At 39.1% G+C, this 21,739-nt stretch overlaps 1 protein-coding gene across 10 annotated transcripts in view; it reads right to left on the reverse strand.

The window, feature by feature from the left end:
- PROM1 (prominin 1) overlaps positions 1-21,739 on the reverse strand; it is a 63,061-nt gene that overhangs the window by 35,026 nt on the left and 6,296 nt on the right. For 6 of the 10 annotated variants that reach the window (XM_057426621.1, XM_057426620.1, XM_057426622.1 and 3 more), the window contains exons 2-5: positions 21,262-21,672; positions 5,061-5,119; positions 2,022-2,048; positions 244-449 (exon numbers count right to left, since the gene is read on the reverse strand). In XM_057426621.1, coding sequence (XP_057282604.1) covers positions 244-449; positions 2,022-2,048; positions 5,061-5,119; positions 21,262-21,481 — 512 coding nt within the window. In that variant the 5' untranslated portion in view covers positions 21,482-21,672. Of the gene's footprint in view, positions 1-243; positions 450-2,021; positions 2,049-5,060; positions 5,120-21,261; positions 21,673-21,739 lie in introns of those variants that run through there. The other 4 variants (XM_057426623.1, XM_057426624.1, XM_057426628.1 and 1 more) reach the window with 2 other exon arrangements.

Genomic DNA, 21,739 nt, shown 5'->3' on the forward strand with positions numbered 1-21,739 from the left:
ATTCAAGCTTAAATTTTGTTTGGTTTCATACCTATATTCCTCTCGAGTATACAATGACCTGTGGATAGCAATGGTATCGGCATTTTCATAATGCAGTTTTATTTTCTTTAATAAGCAATGTATTACTTTGTCTAATAAAATCATTTCTGCACCCATAGGGTAATACAGTAACATTATTTGTCATATGAAACTGCAAAGTTAGTGCTATACCAAGCTTCGCATTGTTCTCTTTATTACACTTGCCTTATTATTAAAGAAGCAACAAAAAGAAATGTTGCAAAACAGCTCCTCTGACAGTCAGCATTTTTCTTCTGTCTTTGATGCATTTCCCCACCACAGTTGTCACAGCAACGACACATACAGAAGCAAAGTCCCACAAGAGGCAGTAACAAAATAAATACGAATCCCAAGGCTGCGGAGACTATAAAACCGATTTCATAGTAGATGGCCTGTAATTCAGACAAAGATAGTGGTAACAGCAGATATCACAAAGTAACTGCAATCAATATAGAGCAAATAATTAAAGATCAAACTACAGACTAAACCATCTACTAAGTTACTCAGGTTATGGAGTTGGTATATTTTGTCAATTGACTACTTTTCTAACAAAAAGATACATAACATCAAATACTGATAGCTAATAATTATTTATCTAGAATATTAGCTAGGTAAACTACAGGAGTGAGTACTAGGAGAAAAATACACTCACAAGAGACAAATGTGAATCAGTGCAATTGAAATGGGTTAAAGATGGACACATTTGATTTCCCAGACCACAGATTTACTGTTTCTCACATCTGTTTCCAAAAAGGCTCCACATATGCCAGAAAGGCTGACCAGATCAACACTTCATCTGGGAGGGGGGAAGGAGGCTTAGCTTGTTCTCCATTTTAATCAGTTACGAGGAGAAAGATTTGTATGTATGACCACAAAGGGAAGTACTCCACTGGGTGATGGATTGCAATGGCAGAGGTTGCTCCAAAGTGCTGAAGTTAAAAGTGCTTAGGGATTGGAAAACATGAAGGAGTGGATTTTAAGCTCTCCCAGGTAAAGACATTTGTTCTGCTGCCAAACAGCAAAGCAGCAGCAACTACAAGGATGCTTTTAAAAGCTGGAAAGAGTGAAAGGGAACAATGCAGTGCAATACCCTAACTAGCTTTTACACTGGAAACAGTGCAAGTGCTCCAGGACAGAGAAGCTGGGGCAGGTAGCCCTGGCACAGTCCTACACGAGGCAATGTGGCCTCAAGGGGACAAGCTGTGAGCTGGCCATGCATTTTTCCCTCTGCTGCAGACACAAGCTAGCACATCCCACAAGCTAGCACATCCCGAACAAGATCAGGCAAGTGTCCGCACACAGAGCTAAACAGTGCAGTCTGGGCACACCCCGGTGGTCTTTCTTCCCTGATAAAGATCTCTTTTCCTTTCTCAATTTTATGAGAACCAATTCTCACTCTAGTACTTAAGAGTCTGCTTCCATTTTACAAATCTACCAGCACAAGGGTAACTCGGCAGTAAAAGGATGAAATGCAGGCTCTGTGTTGCCCTGCAAAATAAGTTACAATTTCTCACAAGCTATCAGTCATGCTCCAGTTCCAGCTTTGCTGATGCCCTTCCTCACAATCCTTAATTACCAACTGATCCACATACAGCAACCATCACCATTAGCAGAGTTGGAAATTTCTGACCCAATTACCAATTCTAGTTTGAAATCGGGGGGGGGGCTGTGTATTATTATTATTGTTATTAACTGCTGGTTAAAAGCTGTTATCCCTTCTGAAGAATATGAAATAGATGCTTGGAAGACTAGACCTTGCAAAAGAATTACTGTTGTTTTTTTTTTTCTAGTTAACTGAGCACCTCAGAAATTATTTGAAAACATACATTATTTTAATATAGGTTAGATAGAAAAATGCTACTTAAAAATAGCACTGAAAATAGTTATTGATGTTTTAATAGAAGTAGTGCATACAGACATGGTTAGTTTCTTTTCAAAGCTGCACCTCTACCATAAGACATTACCTGAAGAGTCAGGACAACATTCTCTGGCTGTGGAAGTCAAAACAAATGGAGAATGTGTATAATACACAGGCAGCATGCACAAAAACAAATCACATGAATAATGAATAATTAACCATGACCAAAACAACTGACATAGAAACAGTAACAAAAAGCCACTGAAGTAAAACAATGCACAGAAACACCAATAAATAATTATGGAAAAATATTTACGATAAAATACACAACAGATAATTTCTGGTTTTCTTGGTAAATGAAAGGAATCTAAGATTTATCCAACAAATATTTCCATCTTAAACCAATATTTACACACTGAGCATCTGTTTCATATCGATCCAAACACATCTCTTAAAAGAGAAGGCCAGAGATCGCATTACTTTCTGGTTTAGCAATTTCTTCATAAATTCCACCTGTCCTAACAGATATGATATTCCTGACTAACTTTTTCTTTTCAACACTTATTTTAAGCAGCTTCCATAGCAGTTTTAGGTTCTTAACGCATTACAGACAAAATTCACCCTCACTTTTAACTAATTATGTAGAGAGTAATTTTAAATTATTCAAAGGTAAAAAAAGAACAGGCATTCAAGAACAACTGAAGAAGTCTATTTAACAGGTTCTTAATTGTCTTCTCACCTGTAATTTCAGAAGAACACTGAAAACTAAATATTCAATGACAGGAATTTCAGAAGAACCCAACTTCCCCTTTGTTTCCAAAATGGAAATAGAATTTCTTGTATTTTTCCCCTTCATCTCTGTATGACAAGTTCACAGCTGATAACACTTTCACTTTTCTCATAAGTGGAAGGGAAAAAGGAAACAGACAAGCTAAAGACAGCAAGACCACTCAGCCCAAGGTCTGATGTGTGCAAATCAGAAATGTTCTCAAGTCCTGGGAAATTTTCTTTAGTATTGCACACATCTTTATGAAATATCTACTGTACAATATACTTAAAATGTTTAAAATCAGAACTGTATTTTTAATGGGAGGAAAACTAGTGCTTACTCTCCCTTATAAACCTGGTTCCAAGTACAATTTTGGACGTTTCAAGCAACACATCTCCCAGCAGAGGTAAAGCGACAGCAGCAACCACGAGCTGGCTCTCCCTGAGCAGGCACGGCAGCTGGGCTGGCCTGCCAGACTGCACACCGTGGCAGGGGATGGGGACATGTCATTGGTAAAGAGTCCAACTGGGAACACTAGGGGACACAGCACAGAAGTGGGAAGAGCCTCCTGGGCCACTGACACATTCTACATATAGATTAAAAACAAGCATTAAAAAAGATAGGAAGGAATGACAGCAGACGCAGGTCTGTTCTTGCTATTGAAGGTCTGTTCCTAATGCTTGGTGAATGAGTCTTCTCACATGGCCCATTTCTGTCCCTTTGCTTCTGTGATAGCACCATCTTTTGCCCAAACAAGAGTGCTTTCTTCCTGGTGTTTCCTCTCCAGATATATTTTAAAAGGCAAATCACACCCCTTATCAATTCTTTTCCTAAGCAAAGCAAACTCTTCCAGTCTCCTCTGAAGACCTGCATGCTTCCCAAATCACCCTACTAGACACTTTCTGAACTCATCATAGTCCGAGTTAACTCTCCCCGAATTTGAGTCATCAAAACCACAGACATTTCTAACTACTTACCCACACCCTTCAGTGACATTCGCAATTCCATATTCCCACTGGAAATTCATCTGTGGTACATTCTACAGCCACACTGACCTCTGCACAGCTATCTCTCACTGATGCTTCTGAGGGACCCTCTATTTGCCCTGATATAGTCTCCTTTTCCAAATTTGTTTTGAAGTTTTGCACTGTAGTCAGGTCACATTTAGGATCCATATCTGTTTTGCTTTTTAAGCACACCTAATATTATATTTGCCACCCTATAATCACACTGTATTTTAACAAGTGCCTCCACCACACAAAATTACAGCTGTCATTCATCTTAAATTTCTCATGACGTAGGTGCTAGTTACAAAATACTATACTTGTGCTTATGTATACCACCTATGGTCTAACGGTTTTGTCCATAGACTGCCAATCAAATCCACCCTACATTCCTTCATGGGTGTGCAGGCACTGTCTGTGATGCAGCACTCTCACAGAGCCCCACCAAACAAGCACATGGGATCTGCAAGAGTCACTTCATGCATCATAACAATACCCACACTCTTCAATGTCACGAAGAGGTTATTACTGGAGCAATAGGCTCATTGTGAGGAAGACATGGAAGCACATGACTTTTCCCCTTCAAATCCCAGAATCATTCAGGTCATCCTGATTTACAGCTGAGTGCCTGTATGCCAAGCGCCATACTCATCTTCCTGACAGGTACACCACACTGCAGGGACTATAAGCTAATCCATACAAAGTAACTTGTCCATTGCATGGTTCCTACTGCAGGAACTCAACCAGTGATACTGCTTCAAAAATGAGCTACTCTCCTTGGGAACAGCCTGAATCAGATGGACGTTACGTTCTATCTTCTCTTGCTACCAAATACCCTATGAATTTCAACTGTTACAGGACAATCACAAACCAAAAAGACAGAATGAAAAATATCCTTGACGTGATTAGCATGCTACATAAAATAAAACATACTTTATAACTAGGAAACTTACATGGAAACTTCATGCTGCACAAGAACCAGCATATAAATTTAGCTTAAGGACAACAGCTGAAGCTAAAATGAGAGCTGAGCAGTAATGGTTCCCTCTAAGTGTTTTTAAATAAAATCAGTATTTTTCAGTACAAAGAGCCTTTAATCTTTGTGCAACAGACACCATAATCACATTACAGCTGGAATTTATAAGTAAGCCTTAACTATGCTTAGCTTCTTTATAGTATTTTACAAACTTTTCTTTGTAATATTTTTTGAAAGGATTTTGTCCCATATTTTCTATGAAACCATCAGACTTGTTATTCACAAATTTGATTCTTGCATCCTGTTGTTAAAGCTTTAAATTCTCTGCTTTAGAAACAAAACTAAATTTCAAAGTCAGTTTTCATTGTTTTAGGCAGAGATAAATAAACAATTTACCTTTTGATAATCGCCCTGTGCATTTCCAAACTTCTGCTGTGCCAGTTTTCTGACAAGATCTGAAAATAAGCAAGCATATGCAAGTTTTAAACAACATATATTATAAAAATGGGGGAAGAGAGGAAGGCATAACTTCTATTATTAAGATAGGCACAACAAAATTAAGAACAGACATCAGCAGGATAGTGAAGCACATAACTGTTTTCATAAGCCTGTCTACTAAAAAGATTTTTAATTAACTCTGAGTGCACAGGAAGATAACCAGGTGATCTGTCAATGAATCAATTCCCACCGAAATACAGTGAAGGTTTTTCTGCAGTCATCCTCTGTATCATAAAATCATTATTAAAAGTTAATCACAAACTTATCAATTATTTGGACAATGTTCAGCTCTGCTTCAGGTTATGCCAAGTATATACATGAATACATTATAGATACATGTAAAGCATTCAATACAAAATGTATAAAACAAGCATGTAAACAATGACTTCTTGACTGAATGGTAGAAGGAAGAAGGCCCTTATCTTGCCAGCATTATCTCAACCATTTGGTCTTTGCTCCTTCATACCCCTCATTTCTTTTGGTCTCTGGACCAACAGACTTTGCATGAGAGTACACAACACCACCAACAAATCAGAAAGCCTAACAGATGACAACTTCCTGTGCTTGCAGCTCCATCTAACACACTCATCTTTAACTTAGCCACAGTATGGACAAAATACAGCAACCACAAAGAAAAAAAACCAAACAACAACTCCCCCACCCCTCAAAAAAAAACCCAAAATAAAACAAACCAACAATCAAAACTACAAAGTAGGAATATAATACAAACAGCACCACTTCACATTGTAAATATCATTTCACCACGCCAGTTTCTTTCAATATACCCCAGCAGCTGCAATGAATGGATCTCCTTTTGGGGACATCACTAGCCCACTCTTATCAAGGTTTTGACAAACCTATGGGAACTATGCTGGGAACTGTGGCTTTTCATTTCTGTAATGCCCTGCACTTGAAGAGGGGCACCACCAGCTCTGCAGACCCTCTGGTTGTGTAAAAGCAGCAATGTTTGGATGTTTGGGAGAAATGACTGACCTTCTGTTCTCTGATGAAGAGGAAGCACATTAAGAAGGAGCACACTACACCTCAAGGAAGAGCACTCTGCCCCCCATGCTCATACAGAGCTGGACTTCATGGTATTACTACTGCCCTGTCATTAGTGGCCCTATATGGAAATTAACATACTTGATAAAACCCTCCAGTAAGTTAGCTATCCTGGGGATCAGTAAAGGACCTGAAGGTTCAAAACTGACTGCTGACCTCCCAAAAATCCAAGCCCTCTCAGAAATTATTGTAGCACTCATGAAATACATTCAGTGAGCTCACAGAGGCTGTGATCTCACTCCTCTCTAACCCTGCATGTGGCTCAGAAAACTACCACCTGACAAAACAGCACCCATCGCCCTCCCTCCCCGATACCCTGCAGAGGGAAATATGGACTCAACTCATCTGCAACTTGCAGAGATCCTGAGGAGCTCCTCACAGAAAACTGTGTCCAAGGAAAGAAAACAGACAATGGCGAGGCCACAACTGCTGTTTTAGGGAAGACACTCCCAGCAAGGAAGCTGCAGCCAGCAGGACTTCCAACTGAAAAATGAAAACCTGTTAACGGATCACAGGAGTGTCAAGCCACAAATCATACACAGATGGGAAGCATATTCTGTAACACAGAAAGAGTGCTAGCTGTAGATGATGATCAAGGACTTTCCACGGTGAGGCAACCTCATTTTGGAAAGACCATACATAAGGTAGAAGATAAAGCTGAATCCCACAGTAACAGAAGTAAACCAAAACCACATAGAATAATAACCCAGGAAGAACAAAAGAGTTACGATCCCTGCAAATCCTTTCAAGCTCTGCATCTTGAGAGTTACGAGACCACTGAAGGGCATACGCCACAGTATAGGCAACACACAACTGATCCACTGCTACAGCTCTGAGACATCTTGCACCCTATGATCAACAGTCTTCCCTGTATCAAGATCACCCCAGGCAGCATCTGTGCTTCTCTGGGAATTTCAGCAGCAAGAAGGTTTACAGCCAACTGAGGCAGAACTACACAAAACCCAAAGATGTTGTCAGACAATTCTTCCTCAGTAGAAGTAACATTTCATTCTTCTTGCTTATATACCTACCATGTAAATAAGAAATATTGGTGCACAAAATACAAGCGCAGTGAACTTTCTCTACAGCAATATGTCTGTCAGCAAGCAGGAAGAGAAAAGAGCTAAACCAGCACTCTTGTTTACGTATTTATTCAACCATTTTGCATTGTTGACAACACACTGAAGAAGAGCCACTGAAGAGAAACTTCTACCAACCTAAATGAGAGTGCGATGGAATGGAAGAAAAAGTGATAACTTCTGTGATCCTTAGTGGCATGAGGCAGTACAGACCATGGGTGTGCAAGTGGTCAAATGACAGATGTGACTGCCCAGGATGCTGTGGCATCACCCTCCTTGTTGCTACTTTGACGCAAACCCAGGAAGACCCCCCCAAGCAACCTCACTTCCAGACTGCTCCTAACTTGGAGGTTCCTCTTGCTCTGGAAAAAGGTTGGACCTGATGACCTCCGGAGGTCCCATCCGATCTGAATTACTCCAAAGTTATCCTATAATCATCATGACTTTTTATTATAAACTATTTAATGGAGGAGTGAAGGCACTGTCAGGAAGCATTTTAAGAAAGCTGAACTCCCAACCACTGGGAACTAGTATAAGATAAAATTTCAAAAGCATTAGCCTTTCCTGTTAAATAAAAGTTGAAAGTTTTTAACCATTTTTCTAGCTGAGTGAGTCTCACTCATAAATTAAAATAAAAAATCCCCAACACTTTACATAAAGCTTTACATACATTTATACAAACATATATTTAAAGACATTTGTATGGATATGTACAGCTACTCAAGAAAAACAAAGGATTGTTGAGGATGGAAAGAACTCTCCTAAGATCATCCAGTTCAACCCGCCAGCTCAGTGCACACTCACCCATCTCAGGTTACCAAGGACCACATCCAGTCAGGCTTTAGAAGTATCTCCAAGGAGAACAGACAATACTTTATAAACAAACAAACGAAAACATCAACCAAAACTGTTGCGATTACTTGCAAGTTTAAATTGCTCAGAATGTTCCTGATTCAGTTGTTTATTTATATTGTTCCGGTAATTTATAGCATGCCAGTCAAAAAAAATGACAGAAATCAACCTGAATACACTATGACAAACTGATGGAAAAAACAGCATTTTCAGCGTGTTTTTGAAATTTAGAGGTTCTAAATCCTGCTCATCAGAACCTAATAACTTTTAGATTTATTGAAATAAGAAAGCCTGAAAATAGGTACATAAAGTTCCCACATGGATTGAATAAGTCAAATTGCGAGAACAATATAGGTTTCATTCACAGCACAGTGGCCACTATTATACAGCCCATTTTTCCCCTTAATTTCCCAGAATTTGAGAGTTCCCTGATGAATAAAGATTTACTACTTATATTACTCTGCAATGATTTTTCAGACGTAACGTGATGCTTCAGGGTGTTTTTCTCAGTAGGCAGCACACAGTGATTGACCAGTCATTGCCATAAATTTACTATTTCAATAGCCTTCAGTATCAAATGGATTAGACATATTCCCAGTTAATTCCTTTCAAATGAAATGTGGCAGTCATATTTCTCATAAAAAAATTTGGGCTATAACTGAATCACAGAATAGTTAGGGTTGGAAAGGACCTTAAGATCATCTAGCACCAACCCCCCTGCCATGGGTAGGGACACCTCACACTAAACCATGCCACCCAAGGCTCTGTCCAACCTGGCCTTGAACACCGCCAGGGATGGAGCATTCACAACTTCCCTGGGCAATCCATCCCATTGCCTCACCACCCTTACAGTAAAGAACTTCCTCCTTATATCCAATCTAAACTTCCCCTGTTTAAGTTTTAACCCATTACCCCTTGTCCTATCACTACAATCCCTGATGAAGAGTCCCTCTCCAGCATCCTTGTAAGGCCACCTTCAGATACTGGAAGGCTGCTATGAGGTCTCCACGCAGCCTTCTCCAGGCTGAACACCCCCAACTTTCTCAGCCTAGAATGCAAGAGTACCTGCAGTTACTCACCCACACATTTGCAAGTGCAAACATGCCTTAGTGGTTTTGCAGCATCAAGAATCTCCCCTTCTCATTGCAGAGGGCATTGGACTTTAAAGAGATCTTTAAAGGTCTCTTCCAAGCCAAACTATTCTATGATCCTACTATGATGCACATTCATAGCAATCACAGCTACTACTGCAACACATAAGGGTTAAGCTAGGGAATGTTCTGTGCCAGGTACTCTGCAAACAGAAGCACCATGTTTTCAGGTATGGCTACACTGCTCTCACTGTAGCTCAGTGAAAAGACACCTCTGCTCACATTTAATTCAGCCTGTGATTTTGGTTTGCTTTTATGAAGCATCTTTCCTCCCTAGCTAGTACATCTCCTGTCTAGCTAGTATTGGAATAAGATTTTATTTAAAAATCAAACTAAGGTGACTCCACACAACTCTTCCGCATTATTGGTAGAACACCACCTTGAGGATGATTTCTGTTTGAAACACAAAAGTGCTAGGAAGGTGCGGTAAACACCAGTGTCCTCTATTTTCAAATTAACAGGATTACTTCTGAAATCTCAGCTTGACCAACTGCACACACTGTTTCACAGGACCAGTAATCCAAGGCTTTAGCACAGAACACATTTTATTACTGGGGTTAAAGCGATTTACTTTGTGAGGCTCATTTACACAGCTAATTACATTACTGTTTTCTCTATATCCTCCCTGTTCTCATCACACATGCAAAATGCCATCTGCCCTAGTAAATCTAACTAGCCAGATGAACTGTTAATTTACCAATGTGATTTGTGATGAAATATTAAGCACCTCTGAGGAATCCCAGTTAAGAAAACATAATCACTGACTCCTGCACTGCATGAGTATTGTGTACATACATTCAGTATCTCATTACCCAAGCGAGAAAATGAGGTTATCACTAGGCTTGCCTCTCAGAACTGCTCTACAAAAAGGGATAGCAAAAATAATAAGAGATTTAAAAATAAGCTGGCTGGCTATTAAGTACCAACATAAATTAGTTACAAATTCTTCTTCCAAGAAAGCTTTTCAAATCTAGGTGACAGGAAAATAGTTGGAGTAAAACCTTTGGGAATGCTACACTTCCTCTTCACTCAAACAATTCCACTGAGCCAGTTCAGTTATAGTGCAACTCTAGCATTAATCACATTATGCCAGAAATTAATTTATCTTTTTATGCGTAATATAAAATACTGAGCTTCTATTCTGACAAGGACTTCAAACAAACCAGTAAGAACCATCGCTGAAGCATTCATGTCACACTGAATGGAGATTTCTCAGAGCAACAAGGGAGAATTACATAGATAATATGCATGATAAATTAATAACTGTTTTAATGATATCTCATTCTAATGCATAAAACAGTATTTCATCCCATTCCCTTTCATCTATAATAAATAGACTCAATGGACTACACACATACAGAAGAGTTCAGCATCTCTCTGAATAAGGGTCACTTTGACCACACTTAGTGTAATAAATAAGTACCGAGAATTAGACTGAAATTTATGAATTAAAATTACTTTGAGCTTGTTTTTTTCCTCTGTAATTATGACTCAGACTAACAAATAACTCTTGCAAGTCCAAGAAAACCAGGAAATCTGTATTAGCCTTTCAGACTTATCAGAGATAAAAACTTTTCAGGTAAGTTTTACTGCAAGTTCAGTTTATTGTCATTTCACAATACTTGCTTTGCCTTGAGTGGGGACTTGGTTACTTCCCCAAAGTTAGACAGCCACGAGCCATTAGCCTTTACTATGGTCAGATCCACCTGCCATTGACAAGGTCTCCTTCAGCAGGTATTCCAAGCCCACCTTTGGTCCCCTTCACTGCCACCACCTACCTAATGGCTCTGCTCACTCTCAGTGTCCCTAATCCCACAGGGATCACTTGGCTGTGGTTCCACAGAGGCAAGAATTCAGTGATACTGATGGCCACAGCATCCACCATGCTCATTGGTGCAGAGACTGCAGAAAGGGTCCTGCCACACTGCTCACCCTAAGCAGTCTGTCCTCTTTCCGCAGATCATCAAGAGGACTCACTCTGTAGGCCAATGCAAAGTCTCACAGATGAAATCTTCCCACTTCCCACACAGTAAGTACAAAGATGAGGAATCTAATCCATGTGTTCACTCATAGCCTAGACTGTTCATTTCCAACTCCAGAGTTGGAAAGTTGAGGAGCACCTATGAGCAGTATTGGAACTGTAGAAGTAGTCTAAACAGGGTGAGCTTTAATCACAGTACAGGTAGGACTAGGCATGTTGGAACAGCTGAAGACAAGGCACTGCACAGCAGCCACAGCTGCTGAAGGAGCCAGGCCATGAAATTAAGGAGACCCCCTTTGACGCTTCCTGACAGAAACATCCCTGATCCACTGAAGAAACTAAACAGCAGAGGATCAGATAATAGTAACAGTCCATGAACTTCATTCATGCATGCAAAAAGTTCCCTAATTTTCAAAATATATGGATAAGACAATGGAAGTTTTCCAAGTTTAGCTTTCTCAGGATTGTTGTTAGTCATAAAGATCAAACGGGCAATTTAAGTTTTCCACAGAAAACCCTCACACCTTATAGCTGCCTAAATGTGAGGTTCTTCCATTAGTGCAGTCACACTTTCTGTTTAGGCACATTCTGCTTTCCATCAGCATGCACAGGCAACATTAAAGAGCCTGGTCAGAAAAAGGTTTGGAGAAAAAAAGAAAGAGCCACAATATTGACTGTTACAGGACACTTAGAATGAAAGCTTTCTCCTTTGAAAATAACCTTTGCAGGGGCTTTCTAGCTGTTCTTTGCTACAAAGAAAGTTCTGTTCTTGCTGAAGTTCTGGAAAAAGAACAAAAAGAGAGAAGCCTTTAGAAAAATCTTTGCTTAGGAGGCTGTAATAAATTTGCATGTATCACGCAGACACAAAGTAGAAAGCTTTGAAGAAGTATTCCACACAGAAACTGCATTCTCTCATTTTGTGAAGGCAACAAAACTTCTGTAGCACACTGTGCCATGGCAGCTATTTTTTGCCACTTACTATGCCTGCAGTAGCTACCTGAAGTTCTCCCTAGGCCACCATCTGGTAAGGATTTACAACAGATTACAGGCAATGATTTAACTTGGTGCACTGTTTTAGCACACTGCAGAGACTGAGCAACTTCTTGATAGCGTGGACATTGTAGACATATTGGACTTGTAACTTTGATCAAAGTAGTAAATATTTAGACTGTATGAACAACATTTTTCCTACCCCCTTCTCTCCTCAGAAGTTGCTGTAAACTGAGGGAAGCATATAAAATCCTCTTACATTGCGTAACTTGAATTATTTGAAATACGAACAGAGATAATTGGGAATGACACACTGAAGCCCTGCTGCTACCAGCTTTTAATTACCTCAGTGACTGGTGTTCTGGGAGCTTCATTGAGATTCCTTAGCATTCCTTCTCTCCGTTTTCCCATTTCTGCAAGATTCGCAATTTTCCACATATGTTCAGTATCTGTGCCGTGCATACAGGTTTAAAGTATTACAGAGATCACGACTTCACTCAAAAATCAAAGCAAAAGTAAAGGTCGCTACTTTGAAGTTAATTAGGCATCAAGTTTGTGTTTGTTCTATATAGGTACACCCAGGCATCTTTCAGCTGAGTTAAACAGCTAAAGCGATACTTAGTAAGATATCCACATTCACAACTGTAATCACTGTTAAAAGTACAAAAAATAAACTAATTTGATGTATTTTCAGAGAAAAGTAAGATCTGGACACAATACAGATCATAGTTTAATCTTAGAACTGTCCATAGATGAGAAAAAAAAAAAAAAAAGCTACTATTGGGAAAAAAAAAAAGTGTCAAAACTGTTGGGTTTTTTTGTGTGTGTGGTTTCTTTTGTAACTGGTAGGCTTACACTACAATTATAGACTGACAGATTAGTCATCTTAAACTACAATAGCTGACACTTATGGCAGCTGGTTTCCCTTCTAACAAGGTAACCTGCTTGTTGAAAAGGAAGAACTAGACTCAAAAGCTTTCATATCAATTTGAAAGGATTTAATACTGTTAAAAGGATGACAAAACCCAATAAAACTAATATTTACACATTTTTCTCCAGCAACTTTTGAACAGTGCATATTCACTTAGGAAACAAAAGCATAACTTTTGTTGAGATCTAAGAGTTATGCAAAGCATCTTGAGAAGCAAAATGTGAGAAAAAGGGAGACAAAATATTCTAATTCTCAATCTTCACTGTAATTAAACACTGAATATGAGGACAGTGGGAAGAAGATTTGTTGTGAAGATCTATCAAATTCTTATTACTTCAGCTGATATCATTCAAGAAAAAGCCATCATTGTACGGAACATAGGAGTTTGTTGTTCTGTAAAAGACAACAAACCAAATAGACAAAAAATGAGAAGGCTGGGCTAATGTTATCTAATTATGATGGTCTGTAATAAAAAAAAAAGAAGTCAAATGACTGCTTTTCCAATAACAGGCAGTATCTGTAAGTATCTCACAAAATACTCCAAATGCTTCATAACAGCCAAGACAAATGAAGTAACTGAGAGGACCCTTAGAGGCCTGTGAAAACATTATTCCAGTAAATTCAGAGACATCCCCCATCAGTTCCATGAACTACAAAAGTTGCAAAAGAGAATGAAGTACAACGCTATGCAGATAGATGAGATTGTAAAAGTTAAATGGAGAGGGAGGATTGATAGCAGAGCAGGTGCCATTGTTAAGCTAGGAAACTCATGAAGCCTCAGCAGAGTGGCCTGAAAACCCATAAGATGTCTGCAGTCACAGATAATTTTCAAAGAGGTTCACACACAATGTAAGTTACCAGAAAGTGTGGCTGACCCAAAACTTATTTAAATCCCACTTCTCACCATATAGATGTTGCAGGTATGTTCTGAAGTCTCAAATAAGCTTTCATGCTTACAGAGGGAGGGACACAAAGAACTGTTTTCTTCACATCATTATAATCTGACTCACTGGCATCCAAAAGACAAAACTTAGGCTTTGAACAAGGGTTGATGCCCAAGGTGCTTATCTCTTTGCTACAAGATACTAAATGGGATGGGCAATCTTTTAGAAAAGAAAAATGAATGCACAAAGAACTTAATTCAATGTTTTGCTGTAATTGCTGACACACAGACACCACACCACATTCAAACATATCCAACATTATCACTCCCACCCCCAATACACACACCACACAGTAGTACCAATTATCTAGATATATGGATTTTTAGGACATGGTGCCTTTGCTTTTTTCTTTAAATATACAAACCCTATCAACAAAGCTTCTTTATCTAGAATAATAAATGAACAACAGGGACACCTGTCAAAATACTACTGTGTACCTCCCTCCCTTCTGCTCCTTGCAGGCAGCACCCCTGGATTTAGCTGTGCCCAGAACTCGTCCCCTGCACAATGAGGCAGGAAATGCTGATCAACTCTTTGTGTCTGAGACCTTGTGTCTCCCAGTAATGTCCACAGACAAACAGAACAGGGCTGGGACAGTTTCAAGCACTGGCCTGGCACTGCCATGCTGTAACTATTGCAGGTTTCCTCAGTACCTCACCCAGAAAATGCCCAACCTGCTTGCCAGTAAACGTTCCAAACAGACTGAAAGGACTGGAAGGGGTGGAAGGCAGGTTAGGTTTGAGAAATGTGAGCTGAGTCTCAATACCACATAACTGTAGGACCATTTTATTTACTAGTACAAGCTAGCCTACAAAAAGCACTACTGTTTGAGGCACCCTCCAGTCTATTACCACAGACATCTGTGGTAAAGCCACTTCTGAACACCCTCCCCACAGAAAGTAACTCAATTCCCTCAAACTCTGCTTGAGGTTGATTTTCATTAGTTTCTCCCTTCTGAACTAATAGTGTTGAAATTGCAAAGCTGGACTGTCATTTTCCAATTGCTGTCAAGGCATGTTTTTTCCCATAGGCACAGCTGGCAGGCAATACTAAACCAGATTAGGGCAAGCACTGTGGGCACTGTAGATTCCAGATGTGTGTACAGTGGAAGAATTTCAAATGACCAGCTATACTGCACTGATTAAAAAATTACTTGCATATTTTCCACATCATACTTGACTGCAAAAGAGATTCCTTGTTTACATAATCCAAACGAATGTTCCAAGAAGTGGCAATGACTGCAACTGCAGTTTTCCAGCACTCTCTAGTAGATAATGGGTATAAACCTCCCCTCCCCAAAACCTCTGTCTCCTCCCTGCCCACAGAAAATCCCTTTGACACACAATCTGTTAGATAGCGTGCAGTTTGGAGTAGTTAAGGGAAAGAGGCATCACTCTTCTGACACTTAAGAAAGCAAAAAAAAAAATCAGACCTTAAAACTGCTTCAGAAACATTCTCAGCATGCTCCTTGTTTACATGGGTATGCCATCAAGTAGAGCATCTCTTAACTTCCGAACATGAAACGAGCAGTGATTTTTTATAAACTATTTCCTTAAATGTATATGAGTGGGCAGAGAAAAGAGGCTAATTTATCTTGTATCTTTCTGCTGCTCCATCTTCCCCAGTATTTCCAACATTAGATACAAGAAATTTCTTTCAGTGTGTACACCATACTACCAAATAAAGGAGCGCTTTAAGTTCCCCTTCTTATCCCAGTTCTACCCAAATGACACCACCACTACTTGCTACATACAACTCTTGTCACTGAAATCTGTATTTTTATTGTACACACTTTAGCTACTACTGTACATTTATGCCACAGCTCTAGCTACACCACTAAAAAAAAAAAAAAGGGGGAAAACAGAGATTTCGGAGATAGGACAAGGGGTAATGGGTACAAACTTAAACAGGGGAAGTTCAGGTTAGATACAAGGAAGAAGTTCTTTACTGTGAAGGTGGTGAGGCACTGAAGGAGGCTGCCCAAAGAATTGGTAAATGCTCCATCCCTGGCAGTGTTCAAGGCCAGGTTGAACAGAGCCTTGGGCCACATGGTCTAGTGGGAGGTGCCCCTGTCCATGGCAGGGGGGTTGGAACTAGACAATCTTAAGGTCCTTTCCAACCCTAACAATCATATGTGGTAAAGGCACTGATTCTATAGCTCACCGAAACTGTCATTTCACAATACAACTTAGCCAGTCTAACAGCTAACTTACTGAAGGGCAGGTCTTGCTCCTCTTCCCTTCTCAGTTCCTGCACCAGCTACTACATCTGTGCTCCCAACCCAGCATCAGCATAGAAGCTTTAAGATCAATGCCTAAGCACAGGGGGGCAGCTGTCAAACACAAGCAGTCTGTCACATCAGTGCTGTTTCACACTGAAACTGCACACAAGAGAAAGGTCATTGCAATTTATGTTTTTACAAAAGGTCATAATTGCTTTGGGGGCCGGACTGTAGCATCTGCACGCAAGTCAAAGCCCAAGTCAGAGCCAGAGCACAGTCGTTTCACCACATGCTAGTGTGGTTATACCCAAAGTTCCTGGGAAAGCCTCAAGTTTAAAAACAAAGAGCATTACCAACTATGAATTGCTGAGTTTAGCTCCAATGCTGCAACATCCAGACACATGCACTTTTTTATGTAGGGGAGCTGTGGAAAATTTATTATTAACAGGAAGCAAAACTAGAAATCAAGCAGCCAAGAACTAAATGGTTACAAAAGGCAAATAAATCAGTTTTACATTAAAAAAAAAAAAGATTTAAAAAAATCTGAGTTTTTAACTGAGGGGGTGATAAAGCATTTTGATTATTTGCTTTAGAAGCTCACATCCAACACAGCTAATATATTAAAAATCAATATTCTAGGAGCTCATCAAACCAACCTTCAACAGGCCTTTACATATGCATTTTCTGTTACAGCTACACCAGCTACAGACACAGTTTTATTCTCACCTAAAGTGATTATTTTTTACTGTAAAAATGTTTTAATTGCTGAACACACTTCAGGTATTAATTACAGAGATAGTGAACACAGGATAAACTTGCTGAACTACACAATTTGCAGCTACTTTAAAGGCTGGCAAGGTGAGGAGAAAGACAACCAAAATGGTCAGAGATAGGACTTTGCATTAAAATAGTCAAGTTCTGATCCTCAGTCTTATGCTCTTCAACAAGTGAGGCTCCACAAACAGAAAGAGTGCAGTCCAGGTGTGAAAAACAGCCTGTTCTTGTTCCCCATAGGCCAACAGTATATTTAACTCTTCATCTTATATTCTACCCAGGAAGTACCTGCATTCAACAGTTGATTTTTACATTAAAGTTTTACTCCCACTACAGAGGAAACAGGTTTATCCAGGATAAAAACCAGAAGCTAGAAAAAAGCAGTTATAACTCAACCTAAGTGGCACAGTTCTGCAGTACGTTCAGCAACAGCAGTGTACAGTAAACAGGCCTGTAGTCTTTGTCTTACTTCACCTAAAAACAGGAGCTTTAACCCCAGCTTTTTTGCTTTGTAAACTCTTCACATTCTCATTACAAGGCACAAGCTGGGAAGCTGAAGATTTGCCATGCACATCCTGCTGGCAAGTGGAATCTCGGATTAATATTGTCTTACTGCAACTAACAACTAGTTTCCACGGGAACAAAGACAAAACCATGATAAGATATTCACAGCAGGCAGGGGAGCATACTGACCATGCCCTGTTTACACCACATTCACTTCTGAAGGTCTCCAACACAAGAGGTGACATGCATCATGTCACAGCCATGAACTGACTTCACTTTATTAATAAGCGAATGCTTCAGTTTATGACACATTCTAAGTAAAAAACTGACAATTTGCTTTGCTAGATGTCCTCTTAGCTGACAGATGGAAGCAACTAATAATTTTCTTATTACCATCTATTTATTCTAAGTGGTGCTATTAACAGGAAAGAATAACGATGCTCTACTACACAGTCCTCAACAAAAGGAGTAGTAGAACCACCGTTTCCATCTTATAGATGCAGAAACCAAGGCACAGTAAGATTAAAGTGACCTACTGAGCCTCAGGTAGCAAACCAGTGACCAAACACAGTCTTTTGCACTCCAGTGTATCATCACTCTAAGTGGAGGCTGCTTCCCAGCATAACAGTTCATGCTTGGGAGTAAATTCACTCCCATTCACACCAGTAAATAATCTAGTGAGGTCAAAAGTATTTGACTGGTGGAGTAAAAACGAGAATCTACTTATGCTCACTGAAGCATTGTAATCAGATATCCTAGCACACTTTTTTAAACTAGTTTCTTGCCATATCCAAAGAGCACAGTGTTGGTCCGAAAGATTCAGCAATGTAAAAAAACTTCCTTGCCCTGGTTCTGTTACTGTGCTTTACATGAGCACTATATTTAATCTCATTAACATCTTACCTATTAAATCCAAACTTAGATTAAGTTGTATGCCCACGAACTGGATGGCACGGAAAATTTTTACTCGTATTGAACTCAAAACAAGCCTTGAAAATTTTTTCTTTTTTTTTCCTTTAAATTAAATGTTCCCTTTCAACTTTTAAGTAGCATATAAGAATTTTTAAATACACAGTAAGGCTTAGCGGCATGCAAATACTTTAAGAACAATGTCTCCCAAAGACTGTGACGTACTTCATATTCTGACTTACCGTAACAGTAGAAAGCTCATACTGGCTTTCTTCCTAAAAGGCATACATGGGACTGAAGGGGTATGAATGTTATATTGTATATATTCTGCTCCATCAGAGTGCTACTGTAAGCATAAGGACGATTTGGAGAGGCTGGAATATCTACATGCACTTAGACAACCCTGAGACTTTTTTCCTCCCAGCTAAGAGTACTAGCAGTAGATTGGAAAACCAAACATCCAGTACTCCCAAATATTATGAAAGAAAATATAAGACTACTAAGATTAGAGGTCTAAGTGACTGATGCCAAGTCCTGCACACAAATCACACTTCACCTCTGTTATGGTTATATGCAATACACTGGGGCATCAATCTGGAGCTAACTCTTCTGAAGCACCAGCTCAATCACAATGACAAAGTTTTGAGCTAGAAGCATCAAAAGGTCTGCTTTCTGTGCACATTTGTGATTACATTTGTTTTCACCCCTGAAGCAGAATTAACTCCATGTCAACTTGGCAGTACAAAAAAAAACAAAAAAACAACCCACTATTTTCAATATGTAGCTACATCATTAATAACCTTGATGTGAAAATAGAACAGCATATGGCAAAAGAGATTATGGGGATTAACCAATTAAATGGTATGACTCAAACCAACACAATCCATCGGATCCGTATTTTGCAGTGAGGAAAGCGGGGCCATGGGAAAAGGACTTCACCCGATGCAAATAATGAAAGCCAAACTTCTAAAAAATAACTGATTTGGCAAAAAGTATCTGCCAGGAAGGAAGGAGAGATAAGAAATGCTAACAAGCAAAGAACAAACTTTGAACTCTTCTGGATGTGTCCTTTTCTCCTTAAGGCTGAATTTCACAGCACCTGCTTGACGCAGAATTTACTACAGGAGGTCCCACAGTAGTATAATCGTGATGATAAACTTGATACTCAAGAATTATTTACATGCTTAGGACACATAATATTATATTTGACATACAAGGTTATAGACCAAATTCCTGTTAATATAAAGACACAGCAAATATCTCTTTGAAATCAAGTTTCCACAAACCTAAAAGAATAAAATATTCCAGCAGGGCTTCAGGTAGAATGAAGGCCTGTTCCTAAGAGTTGAATGCAGATGACAATCCTAACACAGCAGGTCTCACAGAAAAGCAAATCATCTTCATCTACATACTTACGTAGTATGTTCATCTAGATGTATGTATGTTTGTTTATATATTTAATGGAAGGTAAAAGGCACAAAAGCAGAGGTATCTGGAAACAGTTCCTCCAAAAGGTGACATTACTGTCAGCTTCATGAAATTGCCCTCATTACACCTCCTGTAATCCTGCAGGAAACAGGCCAGGGTTTTGCCCTCCTCAACACCTGGGACACTGGGCACTTGTCTGAATAGAATTCATTCATTCAAGTTCATTTGAGCTCATTCTTCTACAGCTATTGAAGAAATTTCAAAAATACAAGCAAATAATAATTCACAGGTATCATACTGCTACATGACCAAAGGATTTAAGACTTTAAAATACTCAAGGGTTTAATATACAAATTGAAAGACACGCTACAAAATATAAACACCCATTATATACATTTATGGCTAAACAAAAGGAAATGGTAACAAACCAAAGCTCTTCTTAGATTTTATCGAAGTTTCACCTTAATATAATTTAAAATGTCAGTATTATACAAACACATTAGCATTTTAAGAGCTAAATGAAACAAAAAGCATGTTGGAAAGTTAAATTCTTACAACTTAACTTTCACATCCACAGAGAGTTCCCAAAAGCACTTTTTAATCAATGCAACCTCAATAAGCACACATTTCTGTATCTTAACTTTTCCTTTGAAAAAAGGACAACTTAGTTGGAAAGGAGTGGAAAAAAGAAAGTTTCAATAAAACAGCTGTAGTTTCAAGTCTTGACCAAAGGAATAAGAAGTTATGCACAGCTGTGTAAAGGAACTGCCCTTATATAAAACCTCACTGTGGGTGCACAGATACGGAAGCAAATGAAATTTATTTCAAGTTGCTGAGTTTCCATTTCCTAACCTAAATTATACCATATTATAACCACCTGACTATCATAACATAAAAATCTAAGAGTTGTCCCTTACGAATTTAATATTAAACACGAAACAGTTTATGCTTTACTCCTATCTCATACTTCTGAGCAAATGTAAAAAAAAAAAAGTCAGTTAAAGGAAAAAAAATGGCCTCAAATGCATCAGTGACAGCTTTGTGATATGTAACCAAATTGAAGAAATTTCATTAACAACCTTCCCCCCACTATGCTTAGCAGAAAAATTTTATTTTATACAGAACTGTACACATTTCCAGGCCATAACATGTGCTTCTAAGAAAGCCCTTCATATAATTTACTTCCAGATTATGGTCTCGGTATCTACAACACGATGAATGCATCAATTTAATAAAAACAAAAATAAAAATAAATAGTAATTTATCTGCTTACCTTGTGGAAAAGAATTTGGTTGCACTAAGTACAGATATGCATGTACTATTTTAAACAAAATTCCTATTGGCCCAGGTTCGTGGTATGCACCTGTATCATATGTCTTGGCTGGTACAAATCCAAAATCCAAAGTCCCAGGAGGCGGTTTGTATATAGGCTGTACCTCTGAAACAGTACTTCCACAAAATAGTAGCAGCAGCAAACAGAGTTCCACAGCCATAGCTAGCAGTATTCATAAATTGGAGGTAGAGATATTTGTCCCACCAAGTCTAGAAATCTTCAATACATTCACCTGGGAGTTAGCCTTCCAGCCAGGAATACACTGCTGTGTCCTCACACAAGGTTCTTTAATATATTCTTGCTTTACAGGGGTGCAGAAGCCTCTTGTGGAAATCACTCAGCACACCATCTCTGGCAAAAACAAGAAAGAGCTTGATAAGGTGCATGCAAGCAAATATTAAAGTGCAAGATAACCTGC

Source organism: Pezoporus wallicus, unplaced genomic scaffold (assembly GCF_028554395.1).
Source record: "Pezoporus wallicus isolate ANWC-B61680 ecotype Strahan unplaced genomic scaffold, APGP_CSIRO_Pwel_v1 scaffold_13239, whole genome shotgun sequence".
NCBI lineage: Eukaryota > Metazoa > Chordata > Aves > Psittaciformes > Psittacidae > Pezoporus > Pezoporus wallicus.